The sequence below is a fragment of the Ranitomeya imitator genome, chromosome 7 (assembly GCF_032444005.1).
Source record: "Ranitomeya imitator isolate aRanImi1 chromosome 7, aRanImi1.pri, whole genome shotgun sequence".
Taxonomy (NCBI): domain Eukaryota; kingdom Metazoa; phylum Chordata; class Amphibia; order Anura; family Dendrobatidae; genus Ranitomeya; species Ranitomeya imitator.
The window spans coordinates 15,551,138-15,572,388 of record NC_091288.1 but is presented as its reverse complement, the minus strand read 5'-3'; the positions used below and the strand labels follow the sequence as shown (position 1 = coordinate 15,572,388).

The 21,251-nt window shown below is 45.2% G+C and overlaps 1 protein-coding gene across 4 annotated transcripts in view; it reads left to right on the top strand.

Moving 5' to 3' along the window:
* The window catches only part of SPEG (striated muscle enriched protein kinase), a 227,294-nt gene that overhangs the window by 147,646 nt on the left and 58,397 nt on the right, over window positions 1-21,251 (top strand). For all 4 annotated transcript variants that reach the window (XM_069732774.1, XM_069732776.1, XM_069732775.1 and 1 more), the window contains 8 exons: window positions 6,533-6,793; window positions 15,195-15,353; window positions 15,446-15,635; window positions 16,437-16,666; window positions 17,292-17,411; window positions 18,250-18,354; window positions 19,496-19,702; window positions 19,807-19,930. In XM_069732774.1, the coding sequence (XP_069588875.1) occupies window positions 6,533-6,793; window positions 15,195-15,353; window positions 15,446-15,635; window positions 16,437-16,666; window positions 17,292-17,411; window positions 18,250-18,354; window positions 19,496-19,702; window positions 19,807-19,930 (1,396 nt within the window). The remainder of the gene's footprint in view (window positions 1-6,532; window positions 6,794-15,194; window positions 15,354-15,445; window positions 15,636-16,436; window positions 16,667-17,291; window positions 17,412-18,249; window positions 18,355-19,495; window positions 19,703-19,806; window positions 19,931-21,251) is intronic.

The window sequence follows — 21,251 nt, the reverse complement described above, 5'->3', positions numbered from 1 at the left end:
CTGGTTATAAATTGTGTTCATTTACTGTCACTGTTCTTCAGCGCTGGTCCTCAGAAACCAATCAAATATACATAAGAAGCGTAAAGTCACTGTTCATATATATATATCATCCGGTATTCTGTGCTGAATATTTTCACAATACATTGTTTTAGTAGTTTTCATGATACATAGCTCCAAATCCCCTGCAAAACTATAAATGATGTCCTATAGGTTGTCTACAGCCGCCACTAGAGGGAGCTCCGAGCAAATGTGAGCTGAAACGCTGCCTCTAGTGGTGACTGCGGGCAGCCAGAACAGTGTAATTTATAGATCCGCAGCAGATTTGGAACAATGTAGCAGAAAAAAATGGCGATTCCATGTATTTATTAAATGTATTAAGATCTGAGGATCAGCATTCTTAAAATGAACATCATTCCTATTAGACTTTTATGGCATGTCAATGGGGTTATAATCCTATGATCTTTCTCCACATTATGGCTCTGACCAACGATCTGCAGGGAAGTCTGCGATCTGATTTATTGCAATTTGAATTTTCTGCAATTTGCGGATCAATGGCTTTAGAGGAATTCCATCAGGGTCGAATTTTTTTGCAAATCTTTTTTTTTTCACCGTAGAAAAAGTGATAGTCGTCATTCCTGGATGACAGAAAGCGGGAGCGGAGACCTACCTGGTTTATAACATTTCCTGTTGATATGTGATAAAAGTCTCATCTTAATGATCAATTTATGGTACAATTATCATGGAAATGCAAAAGCTAATAATATTCAGACAATTATTTATGGAGCCATTGTGTCACATCTTATAACAGGACGTCCGACGTTACATCTTCTGTTTGGTTGTCTGAACTCCTATGTATCGGACTAATTATAAAGCAGTAATTAAATGGATTGTCGGCCCTCTCTTCTTCTGGGAGACACTGCGGTACGTGGGCAGGTTGCCAGAGCAACCGTCCGATGCCCATCTAGTGTCTAATTAGTGCGACATCCCCATAATGAGACGAGGCTCTCGGGGCATCAGCGTCTATTCTGCTGGGGTCATAGTGGGTTGATGAAAGAGGCGCCAAACAATCCACACTTTTTACCAACTCTCACAGAATCCATCTTCTTACAATCTGCACTCACTTTATTAATAATTTATTTTCCTCAATGTATCCCTATTATGACTTACATATATAGAAATATGTGCAGACCCCAAACCAAACCCCTTCCTTAGTAGATAATCCAAAGCCCTCCTTAAAGAGAACCTTTCACCAAATGTTACGTTTTCACTTTTTAGTGGGCAATCCCTTTAACTTTTATTAGAAGGATTGCCCACTATTCGGACAATCCCTTGTCAATCAATATTTCCCCCCTTATAAAGTAATAGCAGCTCGGCCAATTACTCCCCCCTCTTTTGGACAAATCAGAAATCCTGAAGAAGTAAGAGATCAACCGCAGCTCCGACTCCCCCCATAGGAGCGGAGAGTGAAGCGGCTGCTGATTGGCCGGTGGGAGATCGGTCCCTGGAGAGCCAGTGCCGACATCAAATGTGATTATAGCCGTTATCATTGTATAAGGGGGAAAATTGTGATTGAGAAGGGGTTGTCTGAGTAGTGGACTGCAGTGACAGAGGATTTGTCTTTTCTTTAGTAAAGATCCCAGACCTGATCCCCCAAAATACAGAGTCCAGACCAAACCCTACAGACACCAAACCACCTAAATACAGACCCTAGACCAAATTCCATCGTGCAAACTCTGGATCAGATCCCCCTTAAGGCCTCATTCACCCGTCTATGTTGCACATAGGTGTTCTATCCATTATTCTAAGGGGTAACTTTTCTCCTTGTGGACAGAGACAAGCCAGGCCTGTCGCATTAGAGTGAGGAGACTTACAAGCCATGCATGCTCCTGAGAAATTAAATATGCAAATTGTCTCTTCAGAGAGGAGGGGACTAGAGCCTCGTTAAAGAGTCAATATTAACGTTTAGGATTGCTGCTTCCAATAGGTGGCGCTGGAGTTCCAGTCCTCTTCCTCTATAAAGAGACAATTTGCATATTTTACTTTTTTCACTGATAACACATGTAACCATTATAATCTATAGCACTATTCACGTGTCCGTGTTTCTCCAGTATCACAGATAAAAATGGGATGATACAAGTCTATGGATCCCTGACAAACATGTACAGCACACGGATGGCATCTGTGTACAATCCGTGTGTTTAAAGTATAGGAGAAGAAGAAGGGTAATTTATTTCCTTATCCATCCAATGTGAGGATTCGCAAGTCTGCAGTCACACAGAGTAACTGCAGACTTGTACTTTTAGACCACACCATCCCTTTAAGAATAATCCTTTATTAAATCTCACATTTACCTGACCTTACCCTTAATGCAAATCCCAGACCAGGTCTCCCTAAACACAGACATGAATCCAAACCTTCTGAATAATAGAACCCCCCCTGTCCCCATCTTGATGGAGATCCCAGAACAGGGACCCCAAAATAAAGACACTGAACCAAACCAAGCTTTTGTGTCTTTTTACTCCGGTCCAGGGCAAGCCCACCAACTTTTTGAAAAATGGATGGAACCTAGGACCAAAGCGTACCTAGTACCTGACGGATGCCGCAGCTGAAAGATGCACCAAAATCATTAAATGGCGCAAGTCTTGTAATGAATCTTACTTCATCAAGACCGGCGGGTAAGACGCCCATTAGACGGATCGGGGCCGGCGCCCTGGTTCTGGCATCACTGTGCGATCTGCAGCCGGGGCCCAGCAGTGGAGACAAGTGCAGGCAGAGGGGCACAATGGGGTCTTGCCTTCTCTTCCTGGAGAAATCCTATAATTCTAGGAAAGTTGGCAAATAAAATGTAACTCTGGATGTGAACAGAGACGAAAACGTCCCATCACCATATCGTTATACATGAGATGTGAAATAATGGCCAAGAAATGATTGTACAATCCACAGAGCAGTAAGGAGGAGGTATCCAGCTTTCCTGATAATTGATGTCAAATTAAAGTTCAATCACCAGAAAATTCAACACTTTCATCATTGTCTGTATTTCTTGCTTTGTGTAAAGAGCATTTCCATCTAAAGAAAATCTAAACTAAGTCGTCTTCTTCTATCAAGCTGTAAAAAGTTCTGTTCAGCTGCTAGCTATATCTGGAAAAGCTGGGTAACAAACACTACGGCTGCTATTACCTACCGTACTGCACACCTGGGGGTATATATGTAATGTACGTGTGTGTTTATAGTGCATATAACATGACAGAAGTCCCTGTCTGTAGCCTGGAAAAGCTGTGTGATATTCCAGCTGGAATTATGGTCTTTTGGGCTGTCATTCAGCTTTATATGACCCCTGAATGGCGTGTCTGCCTTGTAATGTAACGGTAAATGAATAGTAGCCTTCGGAACAGCCAGACTTGGGTTGGGTGACATCCCATGTGGCTGTAATTAGCTGGCTTTCTGTCATAATGGCCCTTCTGTAACCCAGGAAAGCTGGGTGACATTCCCTATAGAAGCAGACATTGAGGCTATGTGCACACGTCTGGATTTCTTCTGGATTTTTCGCTATAAAAATGCTTAAAATCCGCATACATATGCATTCCATCATTTAGAATGCATTCCGCAATTTTTGTGCATATGTTGCGTTTTTTTCCCGCAAAAAAACACGAGAAATACGCAAAAAAACTGCGAAAAATCTGCATGCTGATTTCTTGCAGAAAATGTCCGGTTTTGTTCAGGAAATTTCTGCAAGAAATCATGACGTGTGCACATAGCCTCAAGGAGCTTTACTGAAGTGATGAAAAAATAGTCAAAGCCGGGTAATAAGTGAAAAAAAAAAGTATTGTATACGTCTTTATGCTCCGCTACTACAGTAATCCCTGCTGGTCTTACTGTCGCGATTCCATCCCATTCATGTGACCATTGCTGCCATTTCGGAGACCAGTAAGTGACACATCGCTGGAATCAGGTTCTCTAGCCCTAAATTATTCTACTGTCAGATGGGAAATAAAAACTCGTTGCCAGATTCCCTTTAACCCATTTCCTGCTTTTAGCCACTTTTTCTTGAATCCCAAAACCACCTTTAAAGGGATTTCTAAAAATCCTAAATGGATAAAATTGTATAAAGCTTGTAAAAACAAGAATTTTTTTAATTTACTTCTTATTAAAAATCTTTTTTTCTCAAGAATGGAAGGATTTTTAATTGTTTAGTTAACTGCTCGTTGCGTAGGTTACTGACTACCTCTTCAAGTCCATCAGCAGTGGACGGTCTCACAAGCAAGGAGTGCAGCTCTCACAAGCTCTCTACTATAGAACTTGTAATCACTGCTCCTAAACTGGATGGATCCAATCTGTGCTCCTCCGATGCTGCAGTAGTAAAGCTGCATCTGCTTGCAGCATGGGAGAGTACAAAGTTTGAACGAGCAGCGCGATCCTGTCTGAAAGCGTGACCGTGCCATCAGTCTGAAAGCGTGACCGTGCCACTAGTCTGACAGCGTGACCGTGCCACTAGTCTGAAACCGTGACCGTGCCATCAGTCTGAAAGCGTGACCGTGCCACTAGTCTGAAACCGTGACCGTGCCATCAGTCTGAAAGCGTGACCGTGCCACTAGTCTGACAGCGTGACCGTGCCACTAGTCTGAAAGCGTGACCGTGCCATGAGTCTGAAATTGTGACCGTGCCACTAGTCTGAAAGCGTGACCGTGCCAGTAGTCTGAAAGCGTGACCGTGCCAGTAGTCTGAAAGCGTGACCGTGCCATGAGTCTGAAATTGTGACCGTGCCACTAGTCTGAAAGCGTGACCGTGCCATGAGTCTGAAAGCGTGACCGTGCCAGTAGTCTGAAAGCGTGACCGTGCCATGAGTCTGAAATTGTGACCGTGCCACTAGTCTGAAAGCGTGACCGTGCCATGAGTCTGAAAGCGTGACCGTGCCAGTAGTCTGAAAGCGTGACCGTGCCATGAGTCTGAAATTGTGACCGTGCCACTAGTCTGAAAGCGTGACCGTGCCATGAGTCTGAAAGCGTGACCGTGCCAGTAGTCTGAAAGCGTGACCGTGCCACTAGTCTGAAATTGTGACCGTGCCACTAGTCTGAAAGAGTGACCGTGCCATCAGTCTGAAAGCGTGACCGTGCCACTAGTCTGAAAGTGTGACCGTGCCACTAGTCTGAAAGTGTGACCGTGCCATCAGTCTGAAAGCGTGACCATGCCACTAGTCTGAAAGTGTGACCGTGCCACGAGTCTGAGAGCGTGACCGTGCCACTAGTCTGAAAGCGTGACCGTGCCAGTAGTCTGAAAGCGTGACCGTGCCACGAGTCTGAGAGCGTGACCGTGCCATCAGTCTGAAAGCGTGACCGTGCCACTAGTCTGAAAGCGTGACCGTGCCACGAGTCTGAGAGCGTGACCGTGCCACTAGTCTGAAAGCATGATTGTGCCACAATTCTGAAAGTGTGACCGTGCCACTAGTCTGAAAGTGTGACCGTGCCATCAGTCTGAAAGTGTGACCGTGCCATCAGTCTGAAAGCGTGACCATGCCACTAGTCTGAAAGCGCGACTGTGCCACGAGTCTGAGAGCGTGACCGTGCCACAATTCTGAAAGTGTGACCGTGCCACTAGTCTGAAAGTGTGACCGTGCCACTAGTCTGAAAGCATGATTGTGCCACAATTCTGAAAGTGTGACCGTGCCACTAGTCTGAAAGTGTGACCGTGCCACTAGTCTGAAAGTGTGACCGTGCCATCAGTCTGAAAGCGTGACCATGCCACTAGTCTGAAAGCGTGACCGTGCTACGAGTCTGAAAGCGTGATTGTGCCACGAGTCTGAAAGTGTGACCGTGCCACTAGTATGAAAGCGTGACCGTGCCACTAGTCTGAATGCGTGACCGTGCCATGAGTCTGAAAGCGTGACCGTGCCACTAGTATGAAAGCGTGACCGTGCCACTAGTCTGAATGCGTGACCGTGCCATGAGTCTGACAGCGTGACCGTGCCACGAGTCTGAGAGCGTGATTGTGCCACTAGTCTGAAAGCGTGATTGTGCCATGAGTCTGAAAGCGTGACCGTGCCACGAGTCTGAAACCATGACCGTGCCACGAGTCTGAGCTGTCAATCATCAGGAGCCTTCCGGGACGCTGCAGTGTGCTCAAAGTTAGGTCATGAGACAACCCATTTAAGGCGCTATTGGTCGCCACTCAGCTTTTCCAATGGGATATGTAACAGCCACCATGTTGTTTGTCACCCAGCTTTCCCTGAACCAGATATAACCAAGAAACAGCTGAGCAGGAGAGGGCGACTCGCAGATTTCTGATGCTCTTTACTAATGCCTGAGCCTTGAGTATTGGAGCTCATGAGAACTTGTGACGTTCTTGCAGTTGTATCACTGAACTCCTGAACGCTCCTCTCCGCTCCTCATCCTCTCATTGTGCTTCTCCGTCTCTGGCGGTCTCTTCCCGTGTAACACGTTATCTTCCCTCTCTTTGTGTTGTCTTCTTCTTGTTGGTCATTGTGTTTCGCCACTTTGTGGTGTCTCGCTGTCGCGTCCTTGTGTGTGTGCGATCAAAGCTTCATCCGGCAGCGGCACGCTGGAGGTGGTGACCCCCTTGCAGGATGTGAGTGTGTGCGCTGGGGAGGCGGCTGTGTTTGAGTGTGTGGTGTCGGGACCCCAGGACCTGGACGTGGACTGGATGTTTCGTGGGAAACTGCTGCAGCCGGCTCTGCTGGATTGTAAAATGCGATTCAACGGCAAACAGTGTCTGCTGCTCCTCAACTCCGTCCATGAAGATGACAGCGGGGTCTACACCTGCAAGCTGAGCACCGCACGAGGTAACCGCCACAATATATCCCCCAGAGCTGCACTCACTATTCTGCTGGTGCAGTCACTGTGTGCATACATTACATTACTGATCCTGAGTTACATCCTGTATTATACCCCAGAGCTGCGCTCACTATTCTGCTGGTGCAGTCACTGTGTGCATACATTACATTACTGATCCTGAGTTACATCCTGTATTATACCCCAGAGCTGCACCCACTATTCTGCTGGTGCAGTCACTGTGTGCATACATTACATTACTGATCCTGAGTTACCTCCTGTATTATACTCCAGAGCTGCACTCACTATTCTGCTGGTGCAGTCACTGTGTACATACATTACATTACTGATCCTTCCTGAGTTACATCCTGTATTATACCCCAGAGCTGCACTCACTATTCTGCTGGTGCAGTCACTGTATGCATACATTACATTACTGATCCTGAGTTACATCCTCTATTATACCCCATTGCTGCACTCACTATTCTGCTGGTGCAGTCACTGTGTGCATACATTACATTACTGATCCTGAGTTACCTCCTGTATTATACCCCAGAGCTGCACTCACTATTCTGCTGGTGCAGTCACTGTGTGCATACATTACATTACTGATCCTGAGTTACCTCCTGTATTATACTCCAGAGCTGCACTCACTATTCTGCTGGTGCAGTCACTGTGTGCATACATTACATTACTGATCCTGAGTTACCTCCTGTATTATACCCCAGAGCTGCACTCACTATTCTGCTGGTGCAGTCACTGTATGCATACATTACATTACTGATCCTGAGTTACATCCTGTATTATACCCCATTGCTGCACTCACTATTCTGCTGGTGCAGTCACTGTGTGCATACATTACATTACTGATCTTGAGTTACATCCTGTATTATACCCCAGAGCTGCACTCACTATTCTGCTGGTGCAGTCACTGTGTGCATACATTACATTACTGATCCTGAGTTACCTCCTGTATTATACCCCAGAGCTGCACTCACTATTCTGCTGGTGCAGTCACTGTATGCATACATTACATTACTGATCCTGAGTTACATCCTGTATTATACCCCATTGCTGCACTCACTATTCTGCTGGTGCAGTCACTGTGTGCATACATTACATTCCTGATCTTGAGTTACATCCTGTATTATACCCCAGAGCTGCACTCACTATTCTGCTGGTGCAGTCACTGTGTGCATACATTACATTACTGATCTTGAGTTACATCCTGTATTATACCCCAGAGCTGCACTCACTATTCTGCTGGTGCAGTCACTGTGTACATACACTATATTACTGATCCTGAGTTACATCCTGTATTATACCCCAGAGCTGCACTCACTATTCTGCTGGTGCAGTCACTGTGTACATACATTACATTACTGATCCTGAGTTACATCCTGTATTATACCCCAGAGCTGCACTCACTATTCTGCTGGTGCAGTCACTGTGTACATACATTACATTACTGATCCTGAGTTACCTCCTGTATTATACTCCAGAGCTGCACTCACTATTCTGCTGGTGCAGTCACTGTGTGCATACATTACATTACTGATCTTGAGTTACATCCTGTATTATACCCCAGAGCTGCACTCACTATTCTGCTGGTGCAGTCACTGTGTACATACACTATATTACTGATCCTGAGTTACATCCTGTACTATACTCCAGAGCTGCACTCACTATTCTGCTGGTGCAGTCACTGTGTACATACATTACATTACTGATCCTGAGTTACATCCTGTACTATACTCCAGAGCTGCGCTCACTATTCTGCTGGTGCAGTCACTGTGTGCATACATTACATTACTGATCCTGAGTTACATCCTGTACTATACTCCAGAGCTGCGCTCACTATTCTGCTGGTGCAGTCACTGTGTACATACATTACATTACTGATCCTGAGTTACCTCCTGTATTATACCCCAGAGCTGCACTCACTATTCTGCTGGTGCAGTCACTGTGTACATACATTACATTACTGATCCTGAGTTACATCCTGTATTATACCCCAGAGCTGCACTCACTATTCTGCTGGTGCAGTCACTGTGTACATACATTACATTACTGATCCTGAGTTACCTCCTGTATTATACCCCAGAGCTGCACTCACTATTCTGCTGGTGCAGTCACTGTGTACATACATTACATTACTAATCCTGAGTTACATCCTGTATTATACTCCAGAGCTGTACTCACTATTATGCTGGTGCAGTCACTGTGTACATACATTACATTACTAATCCTGAGTTACATCCTGTATTATACCCCAGAGCTGCACTCACTATTCTGCTGGTGCAGTCACTGTGTGCATACATTACATTACTGATCCTGAGTTACATCCTGTATTATACCCCAGAGCTGTACTCACTATTCTGCTGGTGCAGTCACTGTGTACATACATTACATTACTGATCCTGAGTTACCTCCTGTATTATACCCCATAGCTGCACTCACTATTCTGCTGGTGCAGTCACTGTGTACATACATTACATTACTAATCCTGAGTTACATCCTGTATTATACACCAGAGCTGCACTCACTATTCTGCTGGTGCAGTCACTGTGTACATACATTACTGATCCTGAGTTACATCCTGTATGATACTCCAGAGCTGCACTCACTATTCTGCTCGTGGAGTCACTGTGTACATACTTTACATTACTGATCCTGAGTTACATCCTGTATTATACCCCAGAGCTGCACTCACTATTCTGCTGGTGCAGTCACTGTGTACCTACATTACATTACTGATCCTGAGTTACCTCCTGTATTATACTCCAGAGCTGCACTCACTATTCTGCTGGTGCAGTCACTGTGTACATACATTACATTACTGATCCTGAGTTACATCCTGTATTATACCCCAGAGCTGTACTCACTATTCTGCTGGTGCAGTCACTGTGTACATACATTACATTACTGATCCTGAGTTACCTCCTGTGTTATACTCCAGAGCTGCACTCACTATTCTGCTGGTACAGTCACTGTGTACATACATTACATTACTGATCCTGAGTTACATCCTGTATTATACCCCAGAGCTGCACTCATTATTCTGCTGGTGCAGTCACTTTGTACATACATTACATTACTGATCCTGAGTTACATCCTGTATTATACCCCAGAGCTGCACTCACTATTCTGCTGGTGCAGTCACTGTGAACATACATTACTGATCCTGAGTTACATCCTGTATTATACTCCAGAGCTGCACTCACTATTCTGCTGGTGCAGTCACTGTGTACATACATTACATTACTGATCCTTCCTGAGTTACATCCTGTATTATACCCCAGAGCTGCACTCACTATTCTACTGGTGCAGTCACTGTGTACATACATTACATCACTGATCCTGAGTTACATCCTGTATTATACTCCAGAGCTGCACTCACTATTCTGCTGGTGCAGTCACTGTGTGCATACATTACATTACTGATCCTGAGTTACATCCTGTATTATACCCCAGAGCTGTACTCACTATTCTGCTGGTGCAGTCACTGTGTACATACATTACATTACTGATCCTGAGTTACATCCTGTATTATACCCCAGAGCTGTACTCACTATTCTGCTGGTGCAGTCACTGTGTACATACATTACATTACTGATCCTGAGTTACCTCCTGTATTATACCCCAGAGCTGCACTCACTATTCTGCTGGTGCAGTCACTGTGTACATACATTACATTACTAATCCTGAGTTACATCTTGTATTATACTCCAGAGCTGCACTCACTATTCTGCTCGTGGAGTCACTGTGTACATACTTTACATTACTGATCCTGAGTTACATCCTGTATTATACCCCAGAGCTGCACTCACTATTCTGCTGGTGCAGTCACTGTGTACATACATTACATTACTGATCCTGAGTTACCTCCTGTATTATACTCCAGAGCTGCACTCACTATTCTGCTGGTGCAGTCACTGTGTACATACATTACATTACTGATCCTGAGTTACATCCTGTATTATACCCCAGAGCTGTACTCACTATTCTGCTGGTGCAGTCACTGTGTACATACATTACATTACTGATCCTGAGTTACCTCCTGTGTTATACTCCAGAGCTGCACTCACTATTCTGCTGGTACAGTCACTGTGTACATACATTACATTACTGATCCTGAGTTACATCCTGTATTATACCCCAGAGCTGCACTCATTATTCTGCTGGTGCAGTCACTTTGTACATACATTACATTACTGATCCTGAGTTACATCCTGTATTATACCCCAGAGCTGCACTCACTATTCTGCTGGTGCAGTCACTGTGAACATACATTACTGATCCTGAGTTACATCCTGTATTATACTCCAGAGCTGCACTCACTATTCTGCTGGTGCAGTCACTGTGTACATACATTACATTACTGATCCTTCCTGAGTTACATCCTGTATTATACCCCAGAGCTGCACTCACTATTCTACTGGTGCAGTCACTGTGTACATACATTACATCACTGATCCTGAGTTACATCCTGTATTATACTCCAGAGCTGCACTCACTATTCTGCTGGTGCAGTCACTGTGTACATACATTACATTACTGATCCTGCGTTACATCCTGTATTATACTCCAGAGCTGCACTCACTATTCTGCTGGTGCAGTCACTGTGTACATACATTACATTACTGATCCTGAGTTACATCCTGTATTATACTCCAGAGCTGCACTCACTATTCTGCTGGTGCAGTCACTGTGTACATACATTACATCACTGATCCTGAGTTACATCCTGTATTATACTCCAGAGCTGCACTCACTATTCTGCTGGTGCAATCACTGTGTACATACATTACATTACTGATCCTGAGTTAGCTCCTGTATTATACTCCAGAGCTGCACTCACTATTCTGCTGGTGCAGTCACTGTGTACATACATTACATTACTGATCCCGAGTTACATCCTGTATTATACCCCAGAGCTGCACTCACTATTCTGCTGGTGCAGTCACTGTGTACATACATTACATTACTGATCCTGAGTTACATCCTGTATTATACCCCAGAGCTGCACTCACTATTCTGGTGGTGCAGTCACTGTGTACATATATTACTGATCCTGAGTTACATCCTGTATTATACCCCAGAGCTGCACTCACTATTCTGCTGGTGCAGTCACTGTGAACATACATTACTGATCCTGAGTTACATCCTGTATTATACTCCAGAGCTGCACTCACTATTCTGCTGGTGCAGTCACTGTGTACATACATTACATTACTGATCCTTCCTGAGTTACATCCTGTATTATACCCCAGAGCTGCACTCACTATTCTACTGGTGCAGTCACTGTGTACATACATTACATTACTGATCCTGAGTTACATCCTGTATTATACTCCAGAGCTGCACTCACTATTCTGCTGGTGCAGTCACTGTGTACATACATTACATTACTGATCCTGAGTTACATCCTGTATTATACTCCAGAGCTGCACTCACTATTCTGCTGGTGCAGTCACTGTGTACATACATTACATCACTGATCCTGAGTTACATCATGTATTATACTCCAGAGCTGCACTCACTATTCTGCTGGTGCAGTCACTGTGTACATACATTACATTACATTACTGATCCTGAGTTACATCCTGTATTATACTCCAGAGCTGCACTCACTATTCTGCTGGTGCAGTCACTGTGTACATACATTACATTACTGATCCTGAGTTACCTCCTGTATTATATCCCAGAGCTGCACTCACTATTCTGCTGGTGCAGTCACTGTGTACATACATTACATTACATTACTGATCCTGAGTTACAGCCTGTATTATACTCCAGAGCTGCACTCCCTATTCTGCTGGTGCAGTCACTGTGTACATACATTACATTACTGATCCTGAGTTACATCCTGTATTATACTCCAGAGCTGCACTCCCTATTCTGCTGGTGCAGTCACTGTGTACATACATTACATTACTGATCCTTAGTTACATCCTGTATTATACCCCAGAGCTGCACTCACTATTCTGCTGGTGCAGTCACTGTGTACATACATTACATTACTGATCCTGAGTTACTTCCTGTATTATACTCCAGAGCTGCACTCACTATTCTGCTGGTGCAGTCACTGTGTACATACATTACATTACTGATCCTTAGTTACATCCTGTATTATACCCCAGAGCTGCACTCACTATTCTGCTGGTGCAGTCACTGTGTACATACATTACATTACTGATCCTGAGTTACTTCCTGTATTATACTCCAGTGCTGCACTCACTATTCTGCTGGTGCAGTCACTGTGTACATACATTAATGATCCCGAGTTACATCCTGTATTATACTCCAGAGCTGCACTCACTTTTCTGCTGGTGTAGTCACTGTGTGCATACATTACTGATCCTGAGTTACATCCTGTATTATACCCCAGAGCTGCACTCACTATTCTGCTGGTGCAGTCACTGTGTACATACATTACATCACTGATCCTGAGTTACATCCTGTATTATACTCCAGAGCTGCACTCACTATTCTGCTGGTGCAGTCACTGTGTACATACATTACATTACTGATCCTGAGTTACATCCTGTATTATACTCCAGAGCTGCACTCACTATTCTGCTGGTGCAGTCACTGTGTACATACATTACATTACTGATCCTGAGTTACATCCTGTATTATACTCCAGAGCTGCACTCACTATTCTGCTGGTGCAGTCACTGTGTACATACATTACATCACTGATCCTGAGTTACATCCTGTATTATACTCCAGAGCTGCACTCACTATTCTGCTGGTGCAGTCACTGTGTACATACATTACATTACATTACTGATCCTGAGTTACATCCTGTATTATACTCCAGAGCTGCACTCACTATTCTGCTGGTGCAGTCACTGTGTACATACATTACATTACATTACATTACTGATCCTTAGTTACATCCTGTATTATACCCCAGAGCTGCACTCACTATTCTGCTGGTGCAGTCACTGTGTACATACATTACATTACTGATCCCGAGTTATCTCCTGTATTATACTCCAGAGCTGCACTCACTATTCTGCTGGTGCAGTCACTGTGTACATACATTACATTACTGATCCTGAGTTACATCCTGTATTATACTCCAGAGCTGCACTCACTATTCTGCTGGTGCAGTCACTGTGTACATACATTACATTACATTACTGATCCTGAGATACATGCTGTATTACACTCCAGAGCTGCACTCCCTATTCTGCTGGTGCAGTCACTGTGTACATACATTACATTACTGATCCTTAGTTACATCCTGTATTATACCCCAGAGCTGCACTCACTATTCTGCTGGTGCAGTCACTGTGTACATACATTACATTACTGATCCTGAGTTACATCCTGTATTATACCCCAGAGCTGCACTCACTATTCTGCTGGTGCAGTCACTGTGTACATACATTACATTACTGATCCTGAGTTACATCCTGTATTATACCCCAGAGCTGCACTCACTATTCTGCTGGTGCAGTCACTGTGTACATACATTACATTACTGATCCTGAGTTATGTCCTGTATTATACTCCAGATCTGCACTCACTATTCTGCTGGTGCAGTCACTGTGTACATACATTACATTACTGATCCTGAGTTACATCCTGTATTATACTCCAGAGCTGCACTCACTATTCTGCTGGTGCAGTCACTGTGTACATACATTACATTACTGATCCTGAGTTACATCCTGTATTATACTCCAGAGCTGCACTCACTATTCTGCTGGTGCAGTCACTGTGTACATACATTACATTACTGATCCTGAGTTACATGCTGTATTATACCCCAGAGCTGCACTCACTATTCTGCTGGTGCAGTCACTGTGTGCATACATTACATTACTGATCCTGAGTTACCTCCTGTATTATACCCCAGAGCTGCACTCACTATTCTGCTGGTGCAGTCACTGTGTACATACAGTACATTACTGATCCTGAGTTACATGCTGTATTATACCCCAGAGCTGCACTCACTATTCTGCTGGTGCAGTCACTGTGTGCATACATTACATTACTGATCCTGAGTTACCTCCTGTATTATACCCCAGAGCTGCACTCACTATTCTGCTGGTGCAGTCACTGTGTACATACAGTACATTACTGATCCTGAGTTACATGCTGTATTATACCCCAGAGCTGCACTCACTATTCTGCTGGTGCAGTCACTGTGTACATACAGTACATTACTGATCCTGAGTTACATCCTGTATTACATTTCACAGGTGATCACATCAATGACGGGACCCCACAAAAAACCTCAAATTATGACATGGTTGCTAGTACTTGCTGCCTCCTCCAGGGGGAGCTCACAGCCTTTGCATTTATCCATCTGATATTGCACTCATCTCCCTCTAGTGGTAGTTGCAGGTACTGCCTTGACAGTTTGTTAAATCTTTTCTCCTGCCCATCTGCCAGATGAGCTGACGTGCAGTGCAGTGCTGACAGTGCAGCCCTCGCTGGCTCCTCTCTTCACCAGGAAGATGTCAGATCGAGATGTAATTGAGGGTCGGACAGCCCGGCTGGATTGTAAGATCAGTGGCACACCGCCGCCTGTGGTCACATGGATGCATGATGGTGAGTGTTCTGCACTGACCCCCTTACATCTTATTAACTCATTTGGAAGATATTTTAGTTTATTACCAGTTTCTTTATTTCTTCCTTTTCAGGTCGTCCAGTGGAAGAGAGTGAGACATTGCATATCCTGCAAGAAAGGGGATATCACACCCTGCTGATCACCCAGGTGTCTAGTGAGGACGAGGGTCAATATACCGCCACTGCCTGCAACCAACACGGGGAAGCGGAGTGCTCTGCAGAGCTGTATGTGGAGGAGCCCAGACTTGGCGCCTCAGCCCATAGGTAAGGAAATCCAGCTCGGAAATATACAGTATAATAGGACATAAAGGTTCTGGAAACCTAACGTGTTGGGAAAGCAGTATATGGGCATATAGCCTTGGGTATACTGTGCGCCTCCATGGTCACAGGCTAGAAAGAAAAGCTGCACAGGAGCTGTAGTCAAAGCATTGAGAGGAAGGAAACCCAACAATACAGTGTGATATGGGCGATCAGGAAAGTGAGACTAAAATAAAAAGTTTAAAAAAAAGTTTAAAAAGTTTTTTTTAATTACAAAACGCACCCTCTTTTTTTTCCATTTAAATGGCTTCGTTCTTTAGTAAAAATAGAATGAAAAAAGGACCGATATTTTGTATCTCTGCATCTCTAACACCTGACATATATTTATCCCCAGATTAAAAACTAGTCGAAATATCATACATACCTCAAGGTATTATCTCAGCAAACTATAACTCGCCGCACAAAAAACAAGTGTTACCCCGCTGCTCCAGCAATGAAAAAATAAAGCACTGGTAACATCACTACACAAAAATATCATGATTTCTTCTTGTAAAAGTATAAAAACTATATTACTTTACTGTTAGTGTAAAGAGACTGATCTGCAGAAGAAAAGTAAAATACTGTTTACGCCCCAAGGATGAAACCCCCCAAAAATGTGTCCCCCTCAAAAGAATGAATAAATGCTAATAAATACATTATATGTATCCCATAATAGTGATGAAATCCAACATTTAGAGGAAAATAAAAAATCATGTGATGCTCAGACTGCGACTGTAAACTAAAATTCAGCCATGATACATCATTCAGATCCAAGCTTGAAAAGATGCCATCCATTCCGGAGGAGCCGGAGGTGCAGGACATCGAGGTGGAAGGGGTCCTCATGCCTGATTTCCTACGTCCTCTACAAGACTTGGATGTGGTGGAGTCTCGTGAAGTTCAGCTGGAGTGTCAGGTCACCGGCTTACCGTATCCTACGATCACCTGGTACCACAATGGGCGTAAGATCCAGAGCACGGACGACTGCAAGATGACCCAATGTAAGAAACCCCAAAAGGGGGGAAAACCCTAAGGCTATGTGCACACGTTGCAGATTTTGCTGCGGATCCGCAGTGGATTGGCCGCTGTGAATTCGCAGCAGTTTTCCATGCGGTTTACAGTACCATGCAAACCTATAGAAAACCAAATCTGCTGTGCCCATGCTGCGGAAAACACTGCGCAGAAACGCTGCGTTGTATTTTCCGCAGCATGTCAATTCTTTGTGCGGATTCCGCAGCGGTTTCCACCTGCTCCACTATAGGAATCCACACAAAACCCGCAGTAATTCAGCGGTAAATCCGCTGTAAATCAGGTAAAACGCAGTGCGTTTTACCTGCGGATTTTGCAAAACCAGTGCGGAAAAATCCGCACACGTTTCTGCAACGTGGGCACATAGCCTAAGACATAAGTTACAAATTGTCAAACCTAAAAAGACTTGGGAGCTGACACCTGTCTTATCTTTTTTGCTGTGTAGTCAGACATTAAGCTTTTGTTCCTCTAGCACAGCAGGAACTCGCAGCACCATCTCATGTAAACCAGGCTCTGCTAATATCTGCAGCTCTGGCAGAAGGTGCAAGATTATGAAAAGTCTGAGAGACATAACTCTTGTCTTATGTTTCCCTGTAGATAAAGACATTCATCGTCTGGTGTTTCCGTCGGTCAGTCATTCTCATGCAGGGGTCTACAAGAGTGTGATTTCCAACAAGGTGGGCAAAGCTGCTTGCTATGCCCACCTCTACGTCACAGGTAAGAATTGTGTGGCTTCATGATCAGTTCATGGTTGGCTATGTGCAAGGCTTTCCTCTTATTCCTAAAGAGGAGGAGAAGTTAGCTACTTCCTCTCTCCCCAGCAAGGATTAGAGGATGAAGAGGTTCCTCACTCTGGAGGTCAGAATAGGGATGATGTAGACCCTTTGTACCCCGCTCTGGAATAATACCCTTTGTTGTCTCCCAAAATGCGATAATTGCCCCACACAGTAATATTTCCACTTTGTGCCCTCCTTCTTGTAATTATCCCTCTTTGTGCCCCTCACCAGATAATAGTGTGTCTTTTGTGCAACCCAAAGTAATTATCCATTTTTGCGTCCTCATAAAATAATAGTGCCCATATGTGCCAAATATTATTATTATTATTATTATTAATAGTAATAATAAAACCACCCCTTTATGCCCAACAGTAATAATGAGCCCCTCCTTGTACTATTACCCTTTTATGTCCCCCGCATGTAATAATAAAACCCCATTTTGGGCATGACAGTATTAAGAGTCTTTGTGCCCCCGTAAAATAATAGTGCCCCCTTTGTGCCTCCGTAAGGTAGTTTTAACCCCTTGGTGTCACACAGCAATAGTGAAGGGGATGATCTCTCATCATGAGTGACTACTAGGGAGGCTGGTGACAGACTGAGTGACAGCTAATATGGCCGCCAGTGGCAGCTGTCAGCTACTTCCTTTCCCAGGACTGTGAAACAGATGAGTGTAAAGGTGAAATCGATATCTGTTGTCCGATTGGTGAAAACTGTGGATAAAGTTTTCTACTGACGGAAACTTCTATTCTGTAGTTTCTATTTGTTCCTTGTTACTACAGATGTGGTGCCCACCCCTCCTGATGGTCCCCCTATAATTACCTCTGTAACCGGAAAAGTGGTCAAGCTCAGATGGAATCCCCCGAAAAGGCTGGATCCTGCCATCGGTATAACTGTCTGCCTGCTCATCGCTGTCATTTCCCACCAGCACGTTCACGTATGAGGAGTATTGGGCACGCTGCGCTCATGGCGGGGGCCGGCTGTACTACACAGATGGCACCCACCATGGCCGGAGCAGAAGGCGTGTGACTGAAAGGTCCTGTTAAATGTCCAGCAATACACTTCATGATATCAACTGACCAGTAGATTGCAATGCAACAAGAAACATCTATAAATCATGCACACATTCACTGTATGGAGAAAAATATGTGCCCCCCACATCCCCCTCCCGGAGCTTTTCTGACCCCCATCCTACACCCATAGACATTAATATGGAGTCGCTCCTCTGCAGATATAACGGCTCCGCTCTTCTGGGAGGGATTTCTACAAGATTTTGGAGGCATCTGTGGGAGTTTTTTTCCCCCCTCATTCACAAGAGCATTTGTGGAGTCAGACCCTGATTTTGGGGGGAAGGCCGGGCTCATAATCTCCATTATAAGTGTTGGATGGGGTTGGGGTCCGGGCCTGTGCGGCCGCTCGTGTTCCCCCCCTTCATGTCTGTATGGAGCTTGTGCACTGAGCAGGGGGGAACAGGCAGGGGTCTCTCCAGAGTCTCCTCCAGAGTCCAGTGGTGGTGGCTTTACACCACTCCATCCGACGCTCGGCATTGTGCTTGGTGATGTACGGCCGCATGCAGCTGCTCGGCCATGAAGTTCCCGGCTGCCTGTTATACACCGGCACAATGGGTCTGAAGGAGAGACCGGAATTCAGTGATGTAAGGCCCCCATACACATTACAATACTTTAGGCTGAACCTGCCGATCACGACAGGTTCGGGTTGACTGTCTAATGTGTATGGGGGCACCGGCTGACTGATGATCGGGTGAGATGTTTAACGTGCATGTCCGAACTGCCGCTCACATTGTTCTCGGGGAGATAAGTCACCGACCAACGTGCCAGTCGGCGGTCTTCTCATAGAGAACACGAGCGTTCGGCTGAGCGATGACTGTCCGCCAATAACTGACTGAAGCGTCGCTCGTCCCGCAGCGCCCGCCGTGCCCCAGGACTCCGCTCCATGTCTTGTCTGTACATTGTGTAGATTGACTCCTTATTACTTTGTATCACCCACGGTCTGTTTCTGTCCGGGCAGATGTGGCGCAGCTCACGTACTCGTTGCAGCAGCAGGCCGTGGGCTCTCTCCAGTGGACGGTCATAGCCAGCAACCTGAAGGAGACCAGCTATAGTGTCCGGTCATTAAATAAGGGCTACCAGTACTTATTCCGTGTGGTCACATACACTGCAACGTCGCACAGCAAACCCTCCGCGCCCAGCGACTGTGTCAGACTACTAGACCGAGGTGAGAGGAAGAAGTCCGGGGTCTGTGATCCATTCTGCGATGAGGGATGTCCATAGCCTGGCGTCCCACTGATTAATGCTGTTACACGTCACTTGATCTTACAGGTCCTTACCAACAGGAGGCGCCAGTGATCACCGATCGCCCTGAGCTGTTGTACATGGTAGAGAATCAGCTATTGTGCGCCATTGTGACGCTGAACCACGTGGAGGCCAAGGTCACCTGGAGGAGGTAACCACTGCTGCAATGCAGAACTGCACGTGAGCAAAACCCCGGCACCAGGACCGGGCGTAAATGTTACCTCGGTACCCTCTGTAATTGTTGATCTTGGGGTTTCTTATCCAATCTTTAAGGATCAAAGGTCAAAAAAAATCTGAAATGATCTTTTGTTGGTGCTATATAAATAAAATTATTATTATTTTTATATTTTATCTGACCTAATGAAAGTCAGCCATGATCTTGGATCTTTGCTGATGAGGCCTAAAAGGTAGGAACAGATCTCCTGGAGTCACACATTGAAGTGAACAAGGGCTATCTTCCCGTGCTGCAATGTAAGATGTGCACGGCTCAATAGCGCAGGGCAGCCATCCTCTCAGCTCTCTAATGATGAGGCTTAACGAGAATGAACAGATCTGGGTCATTTTAAGATTTCTTCCAGAGTCAGACATTGGCCTGAAGGAGGGCTAATTTACTGTAGATGTCTTTTCTAGTTTGTTCTTGTTTTTTTGGGGGGAAGTGACATAGTTTTCTTAACTTTTTACTCATGAGTCCTAAAAGGCAGAAACTGACCTGACATTATAAGACTCCTTCCAGAGTCACTCATATGGGTTTAACAATGTCACCTGTATTTTTTTTTATCAGACTGGGTTATTATATATTTATATAGCACCATTGATTCCATGGTCTGTACATGAGAAGGGGTTACATCAAAATACAGATTTCACTTACAGTAAACAAACTAACAATGACAGACTGATACAGAGGGGCGAGGACCCTGCCCATGCGGGTTTACATTCTACAGGATTATGGGGAAGGAGACAGTAGGTTGAAGGTTGCGGTAGCTCCGGTGTTGGTGAGGCGGTAGCTCTGGTGTTGGTGAGGCGGTAGCTCCGGTGTTGGTGAGGCGGTAGCTCCGGTGTTGGTGAGGCGGTAGCTCCGGTGTTGGTGAGGCGGTAGCTCCGGTGTTGGTGAGGCGGTAGCTCCGGTGTTGGTGAGGCGGTAGCTCCGGTGTTGGTGAGGCGGTAGCTCCGGTGTTGGTGAGGAGGCAGCGGGGTCAGTGCAGGCTGTAGGCTTTCCTGAAGAGATGAGTTTTCAGGTTCCGTCTGAAGGATCCGACTGTGGTTGATAGTCGGATGTGTTGGGGCAGAGAGTTCCAGAGGATGGGGGATATTCGGGAGAAGTCTTGGAGGCGGTTGGGTGAGGAGCGAATAAGTGTGGAGGAGAGAAGGAGGTCTTGGGACGACCGGAGATTACGTGACGGAAGATATCGGGAGATTAGGTCAGAGATATATGGAGGAGAAAGGTTATGGATGGCTTTGTAGGTTAGTGTTAG